The sequence below is a fragment of the Pituophis catenifer genome, unplaced genomic scaffold, assembly GCF_029215685.1.
Source record: "Pituophis catenifer annectens isolate HBS135680 unplaced genomic scaffold, rPitCat1.0.hap2 SCAF_1, whole genome shotgun sequence".
NCBI lineage: Eukaryota > Metazoa > Chordata > Lepidosauria > Squamata > Colubridae > Pituophis > Pituophis catenifer.
Genome location: NW_027256881.1, coordinates 305,342,265 through 305,367,696, shown reverse-complemented (window position 1 = coordinate 305,367,696; position 25,432 = coordinate 305,342,265). Strand labels below are relative to the sequence as shown.

At 38.7% G+C, this 25,432-nt stretch overlaps 1 protein-coding gene across 2 annotated transcripts in view; it reads left to right on the top strand.

Annotated features, from left to right (window-relative positions):
• Positions 1 to 25,432, top strand: part of PTPN21 (protein tyrosine phosphatase non-receptor type 21) — a 51,104-nt gene that overhangs the window by 5,837 nt on the left and 19,835 nt on the right. For both annotated transcript variants that reach the window (XM_070941179.1, XM_070941169.1), the window contains exons 2-9: positions 2,966 to 3,135; positions 5,423 to 5,520; positions 11,981 to 12,048; positions 12,894 to 12,964; positions 14,040 to 14,127; positions 16,702 to 16,790; positions 18,110 to 18,197; positions 19,241 to 19,320. In XM_070941179.1, the coding sequence (XP_070797280.1) occupies positions 2,966 to 3,135; positions 5,423 to 5,520; positions 11,981 to 12,048; positions 12,894 to 12,964; positions 14,040 to 14,127; positions 16,702 to 16,790; positions 18,110 to 18,197; positions 19,241 to 19,320 (752 nt within the window). The remainder of the gene's footprint in view (positions 1 to 2,965; positions 3,136 to 5,422; positions 5,521 to 11,980; positions 12,049 to 12,893; positions 12,965 to 14,039; positions 14,128 to 16,701; positions 16,791 to 18,109; positions 18,198 to 19,240; positions 19,321 to 25,432) is intronic.

Below are 25,432 nucleotides of genomic sequence, written 5' to 3'. Positions count from 1 at the left end.
CTGTGTGTGATGCATCTGGCCCATGGGCCACCAGTTTGACACCCCTGCTCTACAGGACCTAGACATGGGTGAGAAATGCTAAAAAAGATACTGCATATCATTTAGGTGAATTCAAGAGATGTAAGTGAAGTCAAATAGAGTGTAGAAAGTTACAGATTAAGTTGGGTTTGCAAACTTTGCAGTACCACCATGTCTCAAAATGACAAAGGAATCCATGTGAAACCTGTCCTCATTAATTTTCAATCTGTATAGCAAATGAAACAATTATAGAACAAAACAGAATCAGTTTGGTGTAATAGTTAAGGCATCGTGCTAGAAACCAAGAGAGAGAGAGAGTTCTAGTCCTGCCTTAGGCATGGAGCCAGCTGGGTAACCTTGGACCAGTCACTCTCAATCAGCCCTAGGAAGCAGCCAATGGCAAACCACTTCTGAAATATTGCCAAGAAAACTATCAAGATTTTCCAGGCAGTTGTCTAGAGTCAAAAACTGGCACAAAAAACAAACATTTTCCATTTGAAGTGAAAAAGCAACTAAATTCAGAACCATACCACTCAATGGAAAGGATCAGCCTGCCAGTCTGTACAACTCCTGAAATTCAGGTTGTGCTATTCTCTTCCCTTCTCCCCTCCCTTACCTTGGAACAATATCTGTTCTTTACAGCAACAACTATGTGAGATCCTGACCTGTCCAAGCAGAGTGGGAACAAACTCTGGCAGTGATTTGGTCCCAGCTGCGCATGCTATATAAGGCAGGCTATATAATCCGTGCAGCATTGTGCCAGAGCCTTTCTATGTCATCTTCCTAACAGTGATTCAGCCATGAGCACAGTCAGCTTGGGCTTCCGTGGCTAGATCTCCATGGATGCACATTGAACCTGTGTCAGATCAGATTCCTATTCTACCTGGAGAAATGCCTGTCTAGGTTGATTGGGAGCAAATTCTGGAATGACCTTGTACTCCAAAACATTTTTGGCACCCCTCCTTAAATCTGTTCATGAACATTGCCCATTAAAAATATTTGCACAAAGCTGATATAAACATAAGACAGATATAAGCATCATTCCTTTTACCCACTTGACAGAGTAGTAATTTTTTCAGCTGTACTTGTTGAAGTACAGCTCCTAGTACCTCCAGCTAGCCATTGCCAATTATGAGGAATGCTAAAGAATTTGTGAGATATTCTTCTCACACTGATAAAAGAGTCTGCAGGTATTAAAACAGGAAACACATGCAGACTTCTTCATGGAAGAGGCAAGTTTCCAGCCCACTGCATTGAAACAAACATGAAAAAATGAACAAGCGGTTTGCCTGTTTCAACTGCCTCTATGTAAGTGTCTCACTTGAAAGTAATCACTGGAATTTTGGGGTTATAACTTTTAACCTTCCTTCCAATAAACATACTTCACAGAACTCCGAGATTGTTTCTTGAATTAACTATTTTGAAGCAACCAAGAAAGAAGTCTGACACAGTTATAGTTTCAGCATTAAGTGGAGAGCCATAAACCTTAATCCCTTCACGCTGATTACTGAAGTATTTATGTTTATAGAAAGTTCTGAAGTGGAGGAAGGATTTCACACAGATCTTGATAACAAACTAGCTGTTAGGGTCATGAGGCAAGAGAATTTTTCATGTACTTTCTTTTTTGGAGGAGGAAGATTCAGGTCAAATTAGAGCACCTGAAGTAATACAATCATATAACTGGCAGTGAGGTGGTGATTTACATGAGGTAATTGTTTACATAGCTATGGTATAATGTTTGCCCATTTTAGGTTTGGTTAAATTGCGAATTCATTTCAACAGGATTTAAGTATACTGGTTGGTGTAGTTCTATATGCAAAAATATTCATTAACTTGACAGATTAGCAGAATGCTAAGAATCATGCTAATTTTCAAAATATTATATACATTTATCCTTGGTTTTTAAAGACCCAGAACTAAGACGAAATTTGTGGACAGAACAATTAATGACTTGCCTACAGAAATTATGGGTGCTCCAACACTGGCAGCTTTAAAGAAGAGATTGGACAACCAGTTGTCTGAAGTGGTATAGGCTTTCCTGATTAAGGAGAAGGTTGGACTAGAAGACCTCCATGGTCCCTTCTAACCCTGTTATTCTGTTATTTTGAAATATTTCCTTAAGGAATAAATAACATAGTACTACTAGCTTTTCCACATTGTTTTTTCCTGTATTCATATATTTTGCACTAGTTCAGTCCATTGTTAAGCATTACAACTAGTGGATGTCCAACTGAACATCTATGCCATTTGTTGAGCAGATAAGAAAAATGGCAATTAATGGAACATAATTATGTAAAAATCTGTCTAGGGTTCATTTACTTCCTGGAAATTGAATGAAGAGTAACTTGTTAAAATTAGGAAATCTTACAACAGCATTATTCTTGAATGTTTAAAATATTTCTAGAGTTATGTCAGCTTTCTGTAGGACTGGTATATGTCTTTTGCTAATGTTAGCAGTTTTAGACATGATTAAAATGTTATTACCTTTTAATATACTTCACACTGCAGGATTCTTAAATGCAATTAGAGCACCTGAAACAAAACATACAATTGTAGCTATGCATGTGTACCAGAGAGAGCATATTTTATTCATGTAGAAACTCCTATGAATTACCTAAGCATGCAAAATTGATACTTTTTCCTTCATAGTTCTAGATTGCTATAGAGAGAAATGAGTATGTATTATGTCTATTATGTAAAGACAAGGATTTTTTTAAAAAGGGACTTTTTTCAAATGATAAAGATCTGTGTTTGAGCTGATTTGTTTTACATGATGATCATGCTGCATATGTAAACATGAATTAAAGATATACATTATTCTATGCTGATTTCTTAGACTTGTTTATTGTATATAAAGGATTAAAAGGACAATTTCTACTATTTGTGATATACCTTCTTTTATTTTTTTAAACATGTAACACAGTTCCTTTTTATATTTTCCTTTTAGATTACCTATTTTAGCCTTTGGTATTTCAACAAGCAGAACCAGCGCAGGTGGATAGACTTGGACAAGCCTCTCAAAAAGCAACTGGATAAATATGCATTGGAGCCAACTGTATTTTTTGGTGTGGTGTTTTACGTGCCTTCTGTCTCTCAACTTCAGCAGGAAATTACCAGGTGAATCTTGTAAGCTTGCATAGAAAAATTCTAAATATAAAGTAATTAAATTTTACATGACCCTATTGTATCTGATATCAGTTGTTTCCATATATCTTTACTATGGATTAGTCCTCCTGGATCTGAACAAAAATCTTTCTGATTAATATATTATTTCTTTCACGGAGTGGTTTTTAGCTCAGATAAACACAAGTAGATTTCCTTTGGTAGGAAATAAAAGCTGTTACCCTACTAAGCTGCTGAGTGAAGTCTCAGATTTGATGTTGAAGTTCTTGGTTGCTTTTTGTCCTAGAAAATAGGAGAAAATACACTGGGATGGCACCCTTTGGGAAGAACTGGTTTACACTGCATGGGACAACTTAAGAATCCAGAGTTAGATTTACTTAGAGGTGAATAAGCATTTGACTTATTCACTGACTGGTCTTTTTTTATTTTGTTACATTTTGCATAACTTTGTCACTGAACATTATCAATTTCATGGATGCTCATTTCATAAAAGGAGAAAGGGAGTTGATTGAGTTAACAAACAGTACCAACATTTGAAGTCTTTATTTGACAAGCATAGGTCATCCATCAGGTGATTTGATGTGCACACAGTTCACACTAAAAAATCTTGGAAGTATGATTGAATTGAAGCAATTTACCATGGAGAAGTGGGCCACTATTCCTACTGATCAATGTGACAGATGATTACTGTTTGTAGAAAATTATCTGTATACTGGGTGAAACACTGTGACATCAGGCAGCAATGTTTGAATCAAGGTGTTTCAAATGGGCTTAAATTACAGAACGTTTAAAAAATCTGGGATTCATTATTCCTGTGGGATTGAAATTTGGAAAAGTTGTGGCTGCTTTTAGCACTGCCATGCCATAGTGTTATTTCCAGTGCTCCCTGCTAGCTTTTCAAAATAAAGGCTTATGGGGAAGCTGGCAGGTAGTCTGAAGTCCCAGGCCAGTAAGTAAGTGGCTGCTGCCAGGTGGGGAAAGGAGTGAGTGGATGCACGGAGGTGGCACTATGCGGGTCAGAGAAGGTGTGTGAAAAATGCCATTCAACTTGGGAAGTTTATTCTGGGGTGTGTAAGAAGTGCCATATAGGTTGGGGAAGATATGCAAGAGACAGCATGGTTTGGGGAGGTTGAGTGAGGTGTATAAATGGTGCCCTGTTGCTTGGGGAGATTGCACGGTAATACGGTGCAAGTTAGAGAAGTTGTATGTGGGTGTGAAGGAGGACATGAGGGTTAGGGATGCATGAATAAATTAGTAAATAAATGTCTCAAGGATTATGCAACAGGCCATGAATTGTCTAGTTGCTAGTAAATATAATAGAAGTAACCAAATCTATAGGAGTTATTTTTCTTACTAACATACTGTATGTTGAAGAGACTTCAGCATCAAATCTGGGACATCCTTCACTAGTTTAGATTATATACCAATTTTATAGAATAGTAGGCCTTGTGTAACAAAGTCTATTTTCTTTACTTAATTCAAACTCAGACATGAAATCTGAATCTGTTGGAAGAATTTAATAGTATACTAATGGATTTAAGTGATGCTTCTTCTCCAAGAGATAAATTTTAATGAAAGGTAAAATTAGATGAGGCTTAAAAATGGAAGTCCAAAGAAAGGAATGGTAATGTAGGCTAATTTGTAAGTTAGTAAAAGTTTAATGACATTATCAGAAGAAAAGGGAATATGTGGGCAAGTGAGAATCTGTGAGTAGAGAAAAAAATTGCTGCACTGAGATCCTTGTATGTGAGTGAAGAATTTAATATCAGATGGAGATCATTACCTTAATAGTTCCACTTGTTTAAGTTGGTTTCTGCAAAGTCACACTGCTGATTCCAAATTTACTAATTTGGACAGTAGTTCTCTGGAATCTCATGTACTGATTTTTCTTATTATCTGCTGCTTGATTTTTTTTAATGGAAAAACTATGCACTGAACCTGGAATTTCTGCACATACCTCTCCACTAAATTACAATGCCTGGCCTACCATATATCATATCATATGCATATATCAGCTTATATAATATCACTTATTTTATTTATATACCCTGTTTTTTCCCATACATTGAAAGTGTTATACACACTTCTTGTTCCATAGAATCATATCAGCAAAACAGATAATTTCAGGCACCAATTTGCTTACAATCTAAATTGTTGATAGCTGAGAAGTAGAGGCATCTTTGTACAGGCATATAGGTCTGTACATATATATCGCATAATGTTTTTGACTATATGCATTTTCATGAATCGGAGGCATGTGAAAAAACATTTTTCCCCATAGATACCAGTATTACCTACAACTAAAGAAAGACATCTTGGAAGGAAACATACCTTGCACGTTTGAACAAGCAATTCATCTTGCTGGCTTAGCTGTTCAAGGTAATTTCCACACTTACAATCCTGTTTAGCTTATTTAGGAGGAAGGAATTTGTATTATTGCTTGAATGACAGTGCCAGAAGGTCACAAAAGCTGGTCACATGATCCTGGGACATTGCAAGTGTCATAAATATGAACCAATTGCCAAGCTTTTGAATTTTGATCATGTAACCATGGGGGTGCTACAACAGTTGTAAGTATGAAAAATGATCTTAAGTCACTTTTTTCAGTGCCATGTTAATTTTGAACTGTCACTAAATGAACTGTTGTTCATTTGAACTGTTACTAAATGAACTGTTGTAAATTGAGGATTACCTGTATATGGTACTACTCTTAAAGGCTACCTGGAAACTTCAGATGGTACAGAATGTAGGTGTCTTTGCAGGGGTGAAATGTACCAGTTCGCTCCGGTCAGGGCGAACTGGTAGCAATAAAAACTACCGGTTTGGGCAAACCAGTAGTAAAAAAAACCCCGGCAGTTGAACTGGCAGTTTAAAAAGCTAGGTTTGTAGCAATTGAGTTGCTTACAGCAAATGGCCAAATTCTTTTGATTGGAATTTATGCTCCCAATCAACAACAGGACTATTTTTATAAGATGTTACATACTAAAATATTGCAATGGGATTATAGATCTATTTTAATTATGGGAGACTGGAATGGAGTAATTGATTCTAAATCAGATAAAAAGAGTCTGGCAAAGGCTAGAATCAGACTACCACAGACTTTTTTTGATATGAAAGAAGATATGGAACTAAAAGATGTTTGGAGAATACATAATCCAAAAGAACTGGACTACACTTTCTTTTCTGATAGACACAGATCCTTTTCTAGGATTGATTTTATCTTGTTGTCAGAGGATTTACTTGTCAAGACAAAAAGAACAAAGATTTTTCCAAGAACTTTGACTGACCATAGCCCAGTATGGATAGAAATTGAGATGGATAAGGTTGAGAGACGTTCTTGGAGATTAAATGAGAACTTGTTCAGATATGAAAAAAATACAACAGAACTTAAAAAACATTTGAAAGAATTTTTTGAAATAAATTCGAATAAAGGTACCCCAATTGAAATTGTCTGGGATGCAAGTAAAGCTTATATGAGAGGGGTACTTATCTACATGAACTCTAAACATAGACTGTTTCGACAAAAGAAAAGATCTGAATTGGAAATAGAAATAAAGAATAAAGAACAGTTACTTATTAAAAATCCAACAGATGAAAGAATAAGCAGTGCTATAAAACTTTTGAAAGACCAATTTCAAATGCTTATGGCGGAACAAGTTGCAACAAACTTACAATATGCGAAGCATAATACATTTTGTAACGCTAATAAACCGGGCAGATGGTTGGCTTACACATTGAGGAAAAAACAAAGTATACGGACTATAGATTGTATTGATATTGGAGGGAAAGAAATTTTTCAACAAAAATTAATTAAAGAAGCTTTTGTGGACTATTATACCAAACTATATGCCAAAGAGGAGGTGCAGAATGGACTTATAGAAAAATATTTAAACGATAAAAGAGTTACAAAAATTACCGATCAACAAAAGGAAAGAATGAATTATCCTATAACAGAGGAGGAGATAATAATAGCAATTAAACAGTTAAAAACAGCCAAAGCTCCTGGTACCGATGGTTTGACCGCAGTGTACTACAAAACTTTGCAAGCTGAAATGGTGGAACAACTTAGAGATTTATTTTGCAATATTCAACAAGGGGGTAAAATACCCCCATCATGGACAACAGCTTACATATCCTTGATACCAAAAGAACAAGTCGGTCCTAAAAAACCAGAGAATTATAGACCAATATCTCTGTTGAATACAGATTATAAAATCTATGCGAAAGTATTAGCCAACAGGTTGATGCCAGTAATCCAAAAGGTGATTCATGAGGATCAAGCGGGATTCATCGAGGGCAGATACATGAAGGACAATGTAAGGCAAGTAATAGATTTATTGGAATATCTTGAGAAGAATAAACAGATTCCTGCAGTGCTGGTCTTTTTGGATGCAGAGAAGGCCTTTGATAGAGTGGATTGGAATTTTCTACTAAAGACTTTAAAAAAGATGGGCTTTGGGGATCAATTTATACAGGCGATTTCAGCAATTTATCAAGAGCAAAAGGCACAGATCATTATTAATGGAAGCTTGACAACAGAGTTTAAAATTGAAAAAGGAACAAGACAGGGATGTCCGTTGTCCCCACTTTTATTTATTTTAACACTAGAAGTCTTGTTAAATACAATAAGGGACTCTAATATCTTGAAAGGTATAAAGATTAGGCAAGAGGATTACAGAATAAAGGCATTTGCAGATGATCTGGTTGTCACCCTATCACAACCAATGGAATCAATAATCCTGATGAAGGACATTATACAAGACTATGGTAGAGTTTCAGGTTTTAGACTGAATCCAAAAAAGACTAAAATGATAGTTAAAAACATGACACAAGATCGTAAACATGAGCTTGAAAGGAGGGCAGGTTTTGAGACTGTACCTAAGGTAAAATATCTAGGAGTTCAGGTTGCAGAATCAAACATGAAATTGTTTCAAAATAACTATGAGGTGTTGTGGCGAGAGGTGCAGAAAGATATGGAGACTTGGAAAAAACTGCAGCTGTCTCTACTTGGAAGAATAGCAGCAGTTAAGATGAACATTTTGCCAAGATTTCTTTTTTTGTTTCAAATGATTCCGGTGCTTAAAAGTGATAAACAATTGAAAGTTTGGCAATCTGGAGTGAATAAGTTTGTCTGGAACGAGAAGAAGCCGAGAGTGAAATTGAAAATTATGCAAGATGTTCCAGAAAGAGGAGGTCTTAAACTTCCAAACCTACAGCTATATTATGATGCAGCAGCTTTAACTTTAACAAGTGATTGGTTTGGAAGGAAAAAGACTGGAATATTGAATGCAGAAAGTTTTGATCTTGAATTTGGATGGCATGCTTACTTATTCTACGACGACAAAGTAGATAAAGTATTTAAAAGTCATATACTTAGAGATTCTTTGATGAGAGTTTGGAAGAAGCACCGACTCAAATGGGATTATAAAATACCGCTATGGCTGGATCTTGGTCATACTTTGTGGAATACAAATATAATGTCACTCGGGGGGTTTTTATATAAAGAGGTTCTTTTTACAGATGCGGGCAGATGGCAGCTGAAGACATTGCAGACACTGTTGGATGAAGGGATTAATTTAACTTGGTTACAATATAATCAATTACAATTGAGATGGAAAGAGGACCAAAAAACTGGTATTATGTTGCATGAGGAAGAATTGGTTAGACATATAAGAGAGAAAGGTCCAATGCATATCAAAAGGCTTTATAATGTTTTGCTAGAAAGAGATTCAGAAACTGAATTAGTTAAAGACTGTATGATTAAGTGGGCACAGAATTTTGAAGAACCAGTGATGTTGGAAACATGGGAAAAAATTTGGGTTCAGAATGTTAAATTTACACAGTCGCAGAACCTGAGGGAAAATTTCTACAAAATGTTTTATAGATGGCATTTAGATCCTAAAAAATTGTCATGTATGTACCCTAATGTTCAGCCAAAATGTTGGAGATGTGAATGTTTGGATGCTACGTATTATCATGTTTGGTGGACCTGTAGGAAAGTTAAGGCTTTTTGGATAAAAATTTGGTGGGTCATGCAGAATGTTATGAAGAAAAAAATTCAATTTTCTCCACAACTGTTTTTATTGGGTATAGTTAAGGGTTTTACACTGGGTGAAACAAAATTGATATTGTATATGATAACAGCAGCAAGATTGTTGATAGGTAAATATTGGAAGAATGAAGCTTTGCCCACTATTGAGGAATGGACTTTGAAGATGGCCAGTTTTGCAGAGATGGCGAAGATTTCAGCATATTTAAAAGACTGTTCACAAGAGACTTATGAGTGGGAATGGAAAAGGTGGATAGAATATGTTCAAAACAAATATCAAACTAGAAAGTATCAAATAGCATTTATTTGAAAATAATGTACTAGAAATTTTGTAAGGTAATGAGATAAAGAGAAAAATTATACAGGGGAGGGAGGGGTTCAAGTTTATATATAAGTGTTATATTAGGGTTCTTTATGAGTATGAGTATATTATAGGGAAGTCTGGGGGAGGGGAGGGTTAGGGAGGGTTAGGGAGGTTGGGAAGTTTGGGGGGGTGGGGGGGGGGGAAAAGGGGTGAAAATGTAATTGTAAAACTTTTGCAATAAAAAAAAAAAAAAAAGCTACCAGTTCCTTTTTTAAGTCAGTATTTCTGACGATCAGCTATGCCACGTAATTTAGCTTTGCTAGAAAGCAGGATTTCCTGCTTTCTAGCAAAGCTAAATCACGTGGCACAGCTGATCCCCCCTTGCTGTTCCACTTACCTTCCCAAGCCTCCTTTTGGTGTGTACTGTGCATGTGTGCGTGTTTGGTGCGCACTGTGCATGCACACGCAGCACACATTTGGCATGCAGCGCGCATGCGCAGCCAGTGAACAGGTAGCAAACTGGTTCAGATTTCACCACTGTGTCTTTGGTACTAATAGGAATGTCCTAACATAATCATATAATACCAACATTATGGGTCCTCTACTAGTTGCCAGTTTGTTTCTTACTGCAGTTTAGGGGCTGATTATAAGTTATACTTTCCTATGCAAGTCAGGAATTGGATATTATTGAGACTGCTTCCTCCAGGCAGAATTTGCTCATCCCAAGATATGCAGTTTGAGAAAGCTTGCTAAGAGTTCCCTCCTCATGAATCACAGCAGGAGAGTTGGAAGCAGTCATTCTCTGCCAGACTTTCATCCTGTGGAACCAACTTTTTCAAGAAATAAGATCAGCTTCCTTACTTTTAGAAAACTTATGAAAAAGTGGTTCCTTAAGGTTTTGGAGAATATAGATAAAAGTATTTATCTGGAGTACTTGTGGGCATTCTTTATTGTTCTTTTGTTGTTGTTATTGAGTGAAATATACATGTTTAAGTATCTGTATGGGGTTTTTTTTTGTTAAAGAGTTTTGTAAATTGCTTATATTTATTTGACGGAAGCAGCAAAAACACTTGTATGACTGAATAAATAAATAAATAAATATCCCATCTGGGCTGCACAAATCTTGATGACCACTAGGTGTCAGATTATAGAATTCTTTTTGTATCTCTTTGCTACCATCTAGTGGTTATCTCTGCTGTGAGTCAGTGGGCTTTAGTTTGAGAATGGCATATTCTCAAGCTGCTCAATCACCTGGTACCTCACATAATTTTAATAATAATAATAATACAACTGATTACAAAGCTAGACATGACTGAGTTGCTAAATTAGTCCACTGGACATTATGAAAAAAATACGACACACCTTTATCTGAAAAGTCATGGGAGCACAAAGTGGAAAAAGTTATTGAAAATGAGATAGTGAAAATCCTGTGAGACTTTAGAATACAGACGAATTGTCATTTGGAATGTAACATGCCAGATATCACGGTTGTCGAGGGCCGAAGCGTATAGTTTATTGACATCGCTGTACCAGGAGATGCCAGAATTGGAGAAAAAGAACTGGAAAAAAATCATGAAATATTGTGACCTGGCCATTGAAACTACACAGCTATGGATGAAACATGTAACAGTCATACCCATTGTCATCGGGGCACTTGGTACCATGTCGAAGAATTTTACAACACACATCAAGAAATTGCAGCTTCCTGCAATAACACCAGCAGAACTGCAAAAAACTGTGCTACTCAGAACATCATATATTTTAAGAAGATATTTGATTGATACCTAGGATGCTGGCAGCAACCCGTATCAACCATTAGCACCAGTCTATCGTATTTGTGACACATTTTTAAATGTTCAGTTGACTGAGTTTCATGTTTAATGAATAAAAGAGATAATGTTGCAAGTATGCCCTGATTCTGATCTTTGAAATGTTGGATGTATGAAGTTCCTATTAATCAGTAATATTTTTGCATGGATGTTACATATTATAGAAGAGATTGGCAAAAAAAGATGAATTGCTGGCATGGGAATGGGGAGCCATGAATATTCATTTTATTTTATGTTATACTTTACATGCTCAGAGCAATAATATTGTGCTATATAGAATGTTAATTTTGTCAATGTGATAGAAGAAATGCATCACAATAATTTATTGTGATTTATGACCAACATTCTGCCCAGCTGCCTCTCAAATCATAGTGATTCAGTAAATAATTACTTAATTGCACATGTATATCATGAAATAATTTAGCTTTCTACACTTCTGTTTCTAGATAAGAAAATAGGAAGTTGTAATGTATCCATTTGTGTTGTTTATATGACTTCTGGGAGTTTGGATAGGTATTTTCTCTATGCATGCAATAACTATAATTATAATAACTATTGCTCGTCTCTCAAATAATGCTTTGTTATTAACAGAATTTCTTTCCAACAGAATTGTATGTTAAGTATTTCATTTCTGCCTGTTTCCTTTTAATTCCTCAGCTGATTTTGGGGATTATGATCAATATGAATCACAAGAATTTCTACAGAGATTTGCCTTGTTTCCTGTGGTAAGGATGATCAAGTTTCTCTTGCCTTTCCCTCATGTTTGGAAACATTTAAAAGAGAGATTTAAAAAAATAAAATTAGTCCTGCATGCTATTACAGGTAGTCCTCGACTTACGACTACAATTGAGCCCAAAATTTCTGTTACTAAGCAAGACAGTTGTTAAGTGAATTTTATGACATTTCTTGCCACAGTTGTTAAGCTAATATCATAGTTGTTAAGTGAATCATGACCATGGGGATGCTATAATGATTATAAGGGGGAAAACAATAATAAATCACTTTTTTGTTGTAAATTCAAATATTCACTAAACAAACTAGTTAAATTAGTCAAGGACTAATGTACATCCAGCTTGCAATATATATAAAAAAAATCTTTCAAAAAAAAAATCTGTGACTTGGGACATTTGAAATGTGAAAGATAGATTAACACAGATCAAACTATTCAATATAGATCCCATCTGAATTCCTTTAAATATCAGAATTGGGAAATAAAAAAGATTAGGTTTTTCTGATTTCAAACAATGGATATATATTTATTATTTTGTGCATGTTTATATGTCAGATTAAATATTATTGTTTATATGGGTACCATCAATACTTGCTCAGTTTATTTGTTTTCTGTGGATATTTCAACTAAGTTATTTACTGTGAATGTTTTAATTATTGATCTTATATAAGTTGCTATGAGTGTTTTGGTTTGATGACATAGATACTGTATATAAATAACTGAAAGAAAGGCAGATAGAGTAGTATATGTTCATATTTTTAATTAATGCCTGCCAACAAAATGAGTTTAGGATGTCAACAATGGATAGAGGAATAAACACAATTGTTTTCCATTTTTAAGGGCTGGTTGCAAGATGAGAAGATGTTAGAAGAAGCAACTCAGAAAGTGGCATTACTCCACCAAAAATATAGGTATTGGTTCTGAATTTATGACATTGCTTCAAGTCTGAAAGTCTGCCAGATGATTGCATACTGAATTGTTGCTATAAAATAGGGAATTGTTTAAATTAGGATTGATGATGAGAAATTTAGTTCCTTTGTCAACAGAAATCAGCTGTGTTAACACAAAGTTCTCTTCGGGCCCAGTGATTGAATCTGGTGAATCTATTTATCATTCTTTTGAAGAATAACTACAAAAAGACAAAACAAAACACTGTAAGCTTACAGTAGGTTTAACATGTATTTTAAACTGTGATCCTGACGAATGTAGGAGGCAAAAAGTATTTCATCTTTTCAGCATCGTTGCCCTGCTTGATGTGGCTCTTAGGCTACTGAAAACCCCTGTTTATTAATAGTTGTAAACATCTAATACTTTCCATTGATCAGAAAGTCATGATAAATAGTGATAATCAATTCTGGTTTAAAGGGAAACAGTTTTGCTTTAATAATATTATACTTACAAACTGTTTGAATATGGAGCATGGATGCCTTAGAATCATTAACTACAGTTTTTAGAAGCCCAACCTTTTCTTTGCAGTGGCCCCATGTTTGGAATCTGCAACAGATCTATTAAATTCTGCTTATGATAGATTTGCAAGAGACCTGAAAATACAAATATCACTTTTGCTCCTTGTAACATTTTGTATTTTGTGTGTTATTTTATGGTTGGATTTAAATTATTGTGATTTCCTTGTTTGTAGGTTAGTGAGTTTATATAAAGCAAATCAAAAAAATTATTTAAGCTGATTACTGAATCAGCTTAATTTTTTGGAATTTTCAGAATACATTGAATCATAAAATAACTCCGTAGTCTTGAGTTCATAAGATATGGTGAACTACTGTGTGTGTGTGTGTGTGTGTACATATACATCTGAGTCTTTGCTGATCTGGTCTATTGTGTTAGAGAAAATCACATTTTTGAAGCAATTTATGTATGTAAACTTTAAGCGATATACCCTTCCAAAAAGTATTGCTGATACAGACAGAAACTAAGTGTTCCAAGAAACCAATTGGCCAATTAAATTTTTTTTCTTTCCTTCTTTTGAAGGGGCCTCACACCACCTGATGCAGAGATGTTATATATGCAAGAAGTTGAGAGAATGGAAGGTTATGGTGAAGAGACCTATCCTGCTAAGGTAAAAGTTAACTTTACTGAAGGTCTGTGCCAGTCAATGTTGCACAAATATGATAATTAACTTCCTTACATTTTTAATTTTCTTTTAAAAGGTATCCTTTCATCTTGTTATAACCCAGTTAATGTTTTTTGTTAAAACCTTTAGCACAAACACCTAGATGTCAATCTAGAAATATGATTGGAGTTTCTATTTAGAATGCAAAAAATTACATTGAAAATATTCTGGATTTCATGTTAACCAATAAATATAGCAAACATAATCTTGTAATACGTAAAAATTGTATTCTATATAAATAAAATGAGTTCAGTACATTGACAATTTTGTGTCATCAGTGTGCAACTTACAGTTAGAAGAAGCTGTGCAGGATCTTCCAGGAAGTAGTAATTTATTTATTTATTTATTTATTTATTTATTTATTTATTTATTTATTTATTTATTTATTTAATCTAATTTAATTTTTATACCATCCTTCTCCCAAAGGACTCAGGGCGGTGCACAGCCAAAGATAAAACAAACACATATATAAAATTTAAAAGCAATTTAAAAACATATTAAATAATTTGGCCCCGACATCATTAAAACAAAAACAACCCATTAAAATTAATGTTTTGGCCAGCCCAGCTTGTTGGAACAATAACGTCTTGAGGGCATGGCAAAAGGTGTTGTAGGTCAGGGATCATCCGTATCTCTGGGGGCAATTCATTCCAGAGGACGGGTGCCTCCACAGAGAAGGCTCTCCCCCTGGGGGTCGCCAGTTGACATTGTTTGACCGACGGCACCCTGAGGAGTCCCTCTCTGTGGGAGCGTACTGGCCGGTGGGAGGCTATCGGTAGCAGAAGGCGATCTCGTAAGTACCCAGGGCCTAACCCATGGAGCGCTCTAAAGATGGTAACCAACACCTTGAATTGCACCCGGAAGACCACCGGGAACCAGTGCAGCTCACGCAGGAGAGGTGTTACATGGGAGCGCTGTGTTGCTCCCATAATCACCCGCGTGGTCGCATTCTGGACCAGTTGGAGCCTCCGAGTGCTCTTCACGGGGAGCCCCATGTAGAGAGCATTACAGTAGTCCAGACGTACTGGATGAGGGCAAACAAGCTGAAGCTAAACTTAGATAATGTGTTTTCAAGCCCAGGAATTAAGTAGGTGACTTATTCTGGAGTAGGTAGTTTATCCTCTGAGGAACAGGTTCATTGTTTGGGGACTAATCTCAATTCCCAATTGTCACTAGAGGCATCATTGGTCTCAATGGTAATGAAAAGATAAACCTAATTTTCACTGGTTGCAGGGTACAACCCTTCTGGACTAGGATAGTCTGGCCTCAGTTATCTATCCTCTATCCTCTAATAATTTAAGATTTAGATTACTGTAATTTTCTTTTGTGGGCTATCTTTGAAGACAGCGTGGAAACTGCAGTTATACAAAGCATAAGTGTCTGATTGCTAAATGGATTGGTGAATGAGATTGTACAACACTGGTCCTAAAAACATTGCACTCATTGCCAGAAGGTTCCATAGTTGCATTTGAAGTGCTGACATTAGTCTGTAAAATCAAAAAAGATGAGAATCCCAATATTAAAATAGCACTTAGCAATAACACTTATATATGGCTTCATAGTGCTTTACAGCCCTCTCTAGGTGGTTTACAGAGTCAGCATATTGCCTCCAACAATCCTCATTTTACTGACCTTGGAAGGATGGAAAGCTGAGTCAACCTCGAGCCAGTAAAAATTGAACTGCTGGCAGTCAGCAGAATTAGCCTGCAATTCTGCATTCTAAGCACTGCAGTACCATGGCTCAGGCTATCATGAGCTTCTCTGGGGCTATAAAATCATACTACAGAAGACTTCCAAGTAACCCCACAAATTGATTTGGTTTACAGAGTGCTGAATTTTTTCCGTGGTAGTTCCTCAATTAAGGAAGTGTCTTGAAAGGGAAATATGGATGACCAAAAGCTGTCTTCATTTAGGTGACAATTAAACATATATCCACAACAGTAAGTCTGGGATCTGTGGTTTTTGGATTTCATATTGCAGAGGCTATATGAATATATCATTCCAGTATTATGCTTAGGAGGATGACCAATGTTTTGGTATGCAAATACGGCAACTACTATTTCTGGGCATGCACAGCGTGCAATCCAAAGTGTCCAATAATGAGTTTATAGAATGCTTGTGTAATCCTACAGGGATTGCGTATATTAATTTTTAAAATTACCTTTTAATTAATTTTTCTATTATTTGCATGATTATTGGTTAATCATTTACTTAATGTTATTTATGTTGCTCTTTGATAAATTACTGATAAGAATAATATTTTTGTAATAACTGAATGTCGAAAGCATTAATTATTTAGGGGATTTTAGGAGATGTGATGTATAAGAAAACAAAGCTATTTCCTTATTCTAGGAAGCAGTGCCCTCAATAATATCCTCAAATGATCCCTTTTTTATTAGATAATCAGGTTAACATGTTGGCATATCATTTTTGCAATATAATTTAAATTTTCATCTAGCTGGGGCTGAATGGTTGCCATACTAACATTAACAACTCATTTTTTTCATTTTCATTATCTAGGATAGCCAAGGAAGTGATATATTCATCGGAGCTTGTCTTGATGGAATTTTTGTCAAGCATAAAAATGGTCGGCCTCCTGTAATATTTAGGTGAGTTTTTTCCCCAAGCAAGATGGGAAGTGTGATGTTTCATAATCGTAACAATTTCTAGGTATTAGAGCTAAGTAAGAACATATTGCCAGTGCTAAAGCCTACAGGATATAAAGCTAATGAGACCTGTACTGTGATTAATTGACATGCCATCAAGTCACATAAATAGATTTCCTCCATAATAATCTGTGCCTAAGCTGGTATTTCAGGTCTTTCAACAATGCACTCATCACCAGTATAAGGGAGTCTATCCGCCTTGCTGCCGATTGTCCTCTTCTCTTTCCCTCCACCTTTCCCAGCATTAGAGCCTTTCTCCAGAGACCTAGTTCTTCACATAATGTGTCTGAAGTAGGATAACCTGGACCTGATTATTTGTGTGTCAAGTGAGAACTCTAGGTTGATTTGTTTCCTTTGCTGTCTACTGTATTCTCAGGGATCTTTTCTATAAAGCACCAATACTCTTCCTATCCTATTCCTAGCTCATTTCCCCCTTCCAAGTTAGTAGATAGGGTTCCAAATTCAAGGGGTAAGTTTGACTTTAAATCGGCTGTCTTCAATGAGAAGCTCTTCCTGAAATTGGGGAATCCCTAGCTGAGAAAGTCTCAGGAAGAACACAGAAAGCATAAGGTTCAAGCACAGCTGGACAGGAGGATTGAGATCCAAAGTCTTCTAACTCTTGTCCGCTTTTTCCTCCCACATTCCTATTTTCCCCACATCAATACGTAACTTAAAAGGCTCACAAAGAGAGATTTGAGGATACAGCTATGATAGAATAAATTTACTAATACAAAAGCCTTTCGTAATAAATAAAATCAGCCACTACAAACTCTAGGATTCAAATGGTATTTGCAGCAGCAGTCTCCAGATTCAAATAGTACATCAGTTTTCCCACCCTTAGATTGTAATGAATCAGAGGCACTTGTTTCTCAGTAGAAGAAATAGTTGGCAGTGGTACATTGCTCCTGGTTTCAAGCCACCAGCGTTGGAGTTTGCCAGCTCTAGTTGCTGACCAGAAGAAATGGCAGGGTACCAAATGATAATCCTTCTTCCCTGTTTGTAATTATGTAGGACTCTGGTGTATAAGATCTTTGTCCCCAACCTCAGATGGTGTTAGTTCAGCTTTTGCAATCCCTTGTGTGGAGACTAAAGCAAAAGCAAGCAACCTGATTATAGCTTTGAAGTTGAAATATGGAAGGGAACTAACAACTTCTGCAAATGTGCAATAATAGCAAATCAATATATTTTTTACACAGGAAACTACAACAATGTGTGAAAGTTATGGGTGCTTAAGTTTCTGTCATTATTCTTTTCATACGCAGGTGGCATGACATTGCTAATATGACCCACAACAAATCTTTTTTTGCATTAGAATTAGCCAATAAAGAAGAGACAATCCAGTTCCAAACTGTGAGTTTTTATTTTGATACATTTTAAACAATTGTGATACGAGGAAGAAATCTCTATAAATGAGAATATATATATAGATATATCTGTGTATGATATATGAGTCTGTATGCATGTGGGAGAGAAAGTTTGTGTATCTGAAGGATGACGGTCTTTTAATTTTTTATACTCTCTTGCTATTAGAGCAAATATTACCATAAATTAAATAATCCATTAGCAGCCAACATATTTGGACAGGAACAATTCTCTTCTCCCTACCAATATACATATACATATATCTGTCATATGTTCTGCACTTTATCATCATAGCATTCAGTAAATTAAAATATATTTATTTTCATCTCTCTCAGGAGAACTCCAGGCACTGCCTGTATGTTCTTTAAGAGGATGTTTCCAAGCCAGATTTTTGTAATGAAATAATTCTGCTTTATTCAGAGATATAGATAGCATCATACTTTTTCTACTTTTGGTCTATTTTTTCCTCTTTATTCATAAAGTATTTGCCACAAAACAGGTTTGATTATGGCAAAACATGATTTGCTATTATTATTTCTCTCTGTGTTTGGCTAATATTGCATTATTGATAGTGAAATACTGCTATATTTTATATTTTTAAAACAGTTTTATCAGTTTCATTGCATTTTTAAATATGGTTTATCATAATCCTACATTTATATGATAAAAGATACATGCCTATTTTGTAAAGGAAGAAGAGTCTGCATCTGTTTCCTGTTTTGATAGCCATTATTCCTATCTCTGTGTGAAGTAACTCTCACAGATATAATAACTGTTTTGTAATGAATTCTGAGGAAGCCCCATATAAGCTTACATTGCAATAATAGTATCGTACCTGTGGTATATGACTTGAATTGTTTTGAGCTTGTTGCATTTGATTGTTCATATGTGGGGATCATAAAGAAAGAATCTCTAGAGACGGCAGGCTTGTGTACTGGGTGGGATTTTGCTTGTGTCTGCTGTGCATGACCTTTTTGCTGGGCCCATCCAAGAACCTGCTTTGTTTCACATGTATCTTTTCTGTTTGACAGGAAGATATGGAAACAGCAAAATATGTGTGGAGGATGTGTGTGGCCAGACACAAATTTTACAAATTAAATAAATGTAGCCTGTAAGTACCATATCTTTTAGCTTCTTAACTGCATTTGATTTTTATAAATAGTTAACTTACTTTCTTTTTGAAAGCATATTCCTAATGCTGGGACTTAATTATCTTAGACATTTTGCTTTCAGCACTCATATAGGCAGCCGTGTATGGTGAAAAAGGTTTTCTTGCTGCAGGCTCTGACTAAATGGATTGAACTGTGAGAAAATATTACTTGGATATAATTCTGTTTTGTAAGATAGTTTGCGTAGTGTCTTTAAAAAAAAACTTTCCGCAGTTTATTTTCTTACACTGGTGGACTTCCTGAATAATTTTATCTCTGGTACATTCATTAAGAAGCACAATTGTAATAGTCATTGTTTTTTTTTTTCAAAATTGCAAGCTTGGAGTTTTCATCTTTACATCCTATGTTATTTTCAGACAAATATACACCTGAGAAAGGATCATAATTGATATTTTAAAACATATATATTTTATTAGGTGGAGAGGGCTCAGAGAGCAGGAAAATATTTCCCTGCTTATATTGGGAAGGGTTGTTCCCTTGATAATTCTGTTGATTCATTCTTGATCTAAGACTGAACAGGGAGGGGGGATTGGTTAGGAAGGAAAAATTAATTATTAAAAATCTAGGAATCAATCTAGAGGGAAGACTTTTTGGATGAGGATGGATATGATTAGGTCTGGAAATTTCAGAGGGGAAAAAAAGTAGAAACAAGATTGTCTCTCTTTATGTTCCAAAGAGTTCAGTGAATTAGGAAGGCTTTTGCCTAAATCATATCTGAATGTTATCTTGTATTTCTGGATTTAAAAAAAATGCTTCAGATGCTTTTGCCTAGATAATGATTCCTGCATTTCTCTATCAGGTTAATCTTTTTTTACTTTTTTTTGAAGAATGTGTTTTTAAGACATATCTTCTTTTTGGAAGAATGTGTTTAAAGAAACATCTTATATAAGCAAAAAAAAAAAAAGATTCAATTCACTTCCAAATGTAAGTTTGCCACACATATTTGAGGGCCAGAATAAGAACATTGCAAAGTAAAAAAAAAATACCTCAGTTAGTATTTTATTTATAGCAGTCAAATTTGTTGTTTTTAAACAATGACTATGTCAGGGTAACACTTCAGTGGATAGATGCATAATAACATCTGGTCTATAGTGTTATAAAGTTTCTGATAAAATCAATTGTATGACAGGCCAAAGTAGTGAAGAGTTGTTTTACAAGGAATGATGGAATGCCATTGTTCATATAAGTGATAGATATCCTGGAAACAGTTTGTAATAAACATTATCGGCATGTTAAAAATGTACCAGCACTAAGTACATTTTTGAAATTCATTTTTAAAAAAATGTAAACAAAGAAGAAAGAAGTTTGCTTCAAAGAATAGCCAAGAAATGGAAATGGAGCTATGAGGAGAGCCATGTTAACAGATGTGATGCCTATTATAGTGCCTTTTCTTTTCCTTCTATGACCTAAAACCCTCCATATTGTAAATAATCAAGCACCTTTGCAAAACTTCTTAGTTCCGGAAAACCATAACTTCATAGTCTTTAACTATCCTTTTCCATTTTTTGCACTTTCCTTTTAGAAACATTTTAAAACTTTTGAAGAGAGGGGGGACTCATCTATTCTCCAACGCGCAGCTTGGAGAATCCAAAGCTTCGGGTTGTTCAGTAGTTGATAGCCTATACTGAGTGTGTTCCTTTAAGAGATTTCTCTTCAGACACGCCCACTTGCTCAACAGAGTCCCAGTTTAGTTCACTCAGTTGAGCCTGTGACACTGTCTGAAAATTTCTCTGATTACTATCTGAACTGTTCCAGAAACTTTGGATTCTCCAATTCCAGTCCTCTCCTTTCTATAATTGCTGGTGGTGAGTCTGCCTGCTGCTTCAGGCAAGCTGTCAGTTTCTTCCCATCTTCCTGACACTTGCATATTGACTGCCCTCTTTAAATTGCCGCCCTCACCGTCTGGACTTAACTTCACCTTGGCGGCTGGAGATTGACGCCCTATGCTCAGCGGCGTCTCTCTCCCTCTCCCTTAATCGCCCGGAGGGCTTTCCTGGCGTTTGGATCACTTCTGAGTGATCGCACGCCGTCGCCATCACAGGGATCGCTGCAGCCTCCTCCCCCACGGACGCCTCGTCGCCGGAGCGATCCTCGAGCGCCGGAGCGCCCCACGTGCGCCCCTTCTTCGCCAGAGCGCTCTCCCATCAATTTAGACAGCCGGGGGAGCGCTTCTGAGCCTTCGGCTGTTTTCTCTCTCGGCTTGCAACCTTTCCCAGGGCTCTAGGCGTCGTCGCTTGGACTGCCTTTCAAAGCGCGCGCCTTTTCCTCCTATTCGCCTCAGCGCTGGGAGCTGCGATCAGCGCAGCTCGCGCCCCTTGGCCTTCCTCCTCCCCCCACAAGGACTCTTCCTGACGCTGGATCACCGTTCTGCTCTTTCAAAGGGGAACAGCCCCCCCCCCATTCCTTCTGTCGCCCTCGCTCTGCAAGCCCTGTTTGGCGCCATTTTCTCTGCTTGACAAGAGAGGATTTCTAACGGCTGTCAAATTCTGCCTGGTGACAGCCTCACGCAGGCGCAGTGAGTTGCAGAGGCCGGTCTTCTGATTGCCAGCATTGGGGGACCTACTAGCCTGTCTCTTTGGAGCAATCGGCTAGTTGCACGGCTTCCATACCCCCCCCCCCCCCAAATTCCTCCCCCCAGCCTCTACTTCTAAACTAAAATTAGAAGAAAAGACTTACCTGCTAGCCCTGGGCTATCTTCATTTACTCAGCAGTTCTTCAACTGTTTCCTGTTTAAAAAATAAAAAAATAAAAAATAAATAAATAAAATAAAATAAAATAAATAAAAATAAAATAACAAATTAAAAAATAAAAGGGCTAATAATCAACAAATTAAATACTTACTGAATCTTCATCTTCCTCCCTTTTAAAAAAAAAAAAAAAAAAAAAGGAAAAGGAAACAAAGGTTACAGCATGGCTGAACATGTTCTCTCATCCGATCTGGAGGACAACAGCTCTCCCGAGCGCATTCACGACCAGGCCAAGCAACGTAAACGGTCCCGTAAACGCGCTTCACATTCATCTTCATCGGCTGCTCCACGCTCTAAAAAGACAAAGCACTCATCAGCTGCAGACAAGGACGCCTCCAGGAGACACAAGGCTCTGGAGCGCCAGTTCGAGAAAGCGCGCAACCAGTCAGCACAAGCTGTTTTCGCACACTTACCTACGCCACTCTCGCCCGTTGTCGAAGCTACGGTCCAGCCCGTCCATCAGGCTCCTCAACAACCTTCGCAACCGTTGTTTCCATCGCCAAGCATGGAAGTTTTCCCTGAGGCGTTATCGACTCACTGCATGGAGCCCGTGGACCTCTCGTGCACTGCCATTCTTCCTCGACGGTCTCAGCCGGAGGCGACCTTTACTCCCACGGCGGCAGGCTTGCGCGCCATGGAGTCAGCTCCTCCACCTTCTCAGTATGATATTCAGCGGATCATCTCTGACACGGTTTCCAGAACACTGGCAGCGACTTCTCAACGGGCTGCACCATATGGAGCCTGGCCTCAGCCACGTTTTCCTCCTCCTCCTCCTCTGGCCCGGGACCCTCAACAGGTCCCTACCCAGTATCAGGCTATGACGCATGAGTCCGAGCAGTATCTGGACCATGGTCACCACGAGGAGTCGTCTTCGGAGGAGGGAGAGTGCGACCCGTCGGATATGGATTTATCTGATGATGCAGATATGCCACCCGAAAAGCCAGCCTTCTCTGGGCTCTTTAGACCCTCGTTATTCAAATCGCTCCTGCGCAAGGCCAAGTTGGCCACAAATATGGCTGACCCAGTCTCTCAAGTTGATCAGCCGGGTTCCTCTCAACAACATGAGGACTTGTTTACGGCTCCTAAGGCGCAAGCGGACTTTATTCCGTGTCCACAGCTTTTTTCTGAGGTGGTCCAACGATCCTGGACCACACCCTCATCCTTGCCCGCTCCTTCGGGGCTAGACAAAAAACTTTATTGTTCGGCGCCTAGTCTCCAAGATCTCCTTCAGTTACCGACTGTAGACGCACCAGTTGCCAATCTGACAGCTTCCTCTGTAATTTCCAACGACGTCGCCGACGGTTTGCGCTCAGAGGACCGAAAAGCTGAGTTTAACTTCCGACGTACTCACAACGCGGCCGCCTGGGCGGTTAGGGCAGCCACCTCAGCTTCCTTCTTCAGCCGTGCCTGCTTAATCTGGCTCCGCCAACTTCACGAGCGCCTCCCCCCGGCGGATTCACGCCTCCGCCAAGACGTCAACAAACTGGTGGCGGCTACTGAATATACGGCGGATGCTTCGCTCAATGCCGCGAAGTTCGCTTCGCGCGCCCTGGTGTCGTCCGTCACATCTCGCCGTCTATTATGGCTTAAAAATTGGAGAGCCGATGCCAAGTCTAGGTGGCGCCTCGCTTCAACTCCATATAAGGGTTCCCGTCTTTTTGGAGAGGCCTTAGACCCCATCCTTGTCGAGGACAAGGATAAACGGAAGGTGATGCCATCCTCATATAAGAGGGCAGATCGTAGACCATCGTCCTACTTCACCAGGCAGCCCTTTCGGAACGACTCCGGCCCTTCGGGGTCCTTCTCCTCAAGGCCCTATTCTCAAGGATTCGACCGTTCCTTCGATAGACCCGCCTTCAGAGACCGTGGTCGAAAGGCCCCAGCACCCAAACGGCCATTTCGAGGTACGGGCTCCCGTACCTTTAGAAGAGGGAAGTGACTACATCCATCTTCCCATTGGCGGCCGTCTGACTCATTTTCTTCCCCAGTGGGAGATCTCGACGTCGGACGCCTGGGTGCTCCAAACAATCCGTCTTGGCCTTACCCTGGAGTTCCGCTCCAGACCCCCCTCACACTTTGTCCAATGCCCTATTTCTCCCAACCTGGACAAGCGCCAGCTAATGGAGGCAGAAATCCATCACCTGCTTCAAATCCAAGCCATCGAACCGGTTCCCCACCATCATCGCGGGACCGGCTTCTATTCAATTTTCTTCCTGGTCCCCAAATCATCCGGGGGTCACAGGGGCATCCTAGACCTCAAGAGGCTGAACGAATTTATAGTATATCATCAGTTCAAAATGGAGTCCCTCCGATCAATTCTGGCTTCCATTCGACCATCGGACTGGATGACCTCCATTGATTTGAAAGAAGCGTACCTCCACGTACCCATACGACTGTCCCATCGTCGTTTCCTACGCTTTGCCTACAACAACAGGCATTACCAATACAGAGCAATGCCCTTCGGCCTCTCCTCCGCCCCAAGGACCTTTACAAAGCTCCTGGCAGCAGTGGCGGCCCATCTACGTCAACATCCGGTCCGCCTCCACTGCTACTTGGACGATATCCTAGTGCTCTCCCCTTCTCCGGCCCGGGCATCCCGAGACCTAGAAGTGGTGTGTCGCTGCCTTCGTCATCATGGCTTCTCCCTCAACATTCCGAAGAGCCAACTGCAGCCCACTACTCGCATCCTTCACCTAGGGACAATAATAGATTCCGTAAGGGGCCAGGTGTTCCTGTCAACGGACCGGCGTTCCAGTCTCCAGTCATTAACATCACAGGTCCTCTCCTCTCGGAAGGTGACCTTGCTGCTCCTGTCCCGCCTGCTCGGCAAAATGATTTCCTGCCTGTCTGTCGTCCCTTGGGCGAGATTCCATTCGCGCCAGCTCCAGTGGTTCCTCCTCCCCTTTCAGAGAGCCAGGAGGAGCAACTCTCCCACACTAGTCTCCCTCCCGCCAGAGGTCTCAAGGTCTCTCCTCTGGTGGTCCTCCCAGAGCCTACATCAGGGCAGCTACTTCCAGAATCTACAGCGCCTGGTAGTGACAACGGACGCCAGCCTGTCGGGATGGGGAGGTCATCTTTTATCCCACGTTGCCCAGGGAACGTGGTCAGCAGAGGAGAGCCTAAACGAGATCAATTGGTTGGAACTCCGTGCGATCCGCCTCTCCCTCCAACGGTTCCAGCAGATTGTGTCAGGGCACCATGTCCTGATACGCACGGACAATGTAACAGCAAAGGCACACGTGAACCGCCAGGGGGGGACTCGCTCGGGTCCATTGATGGAGGAAACGACCCTACTGCTGATCTGGGC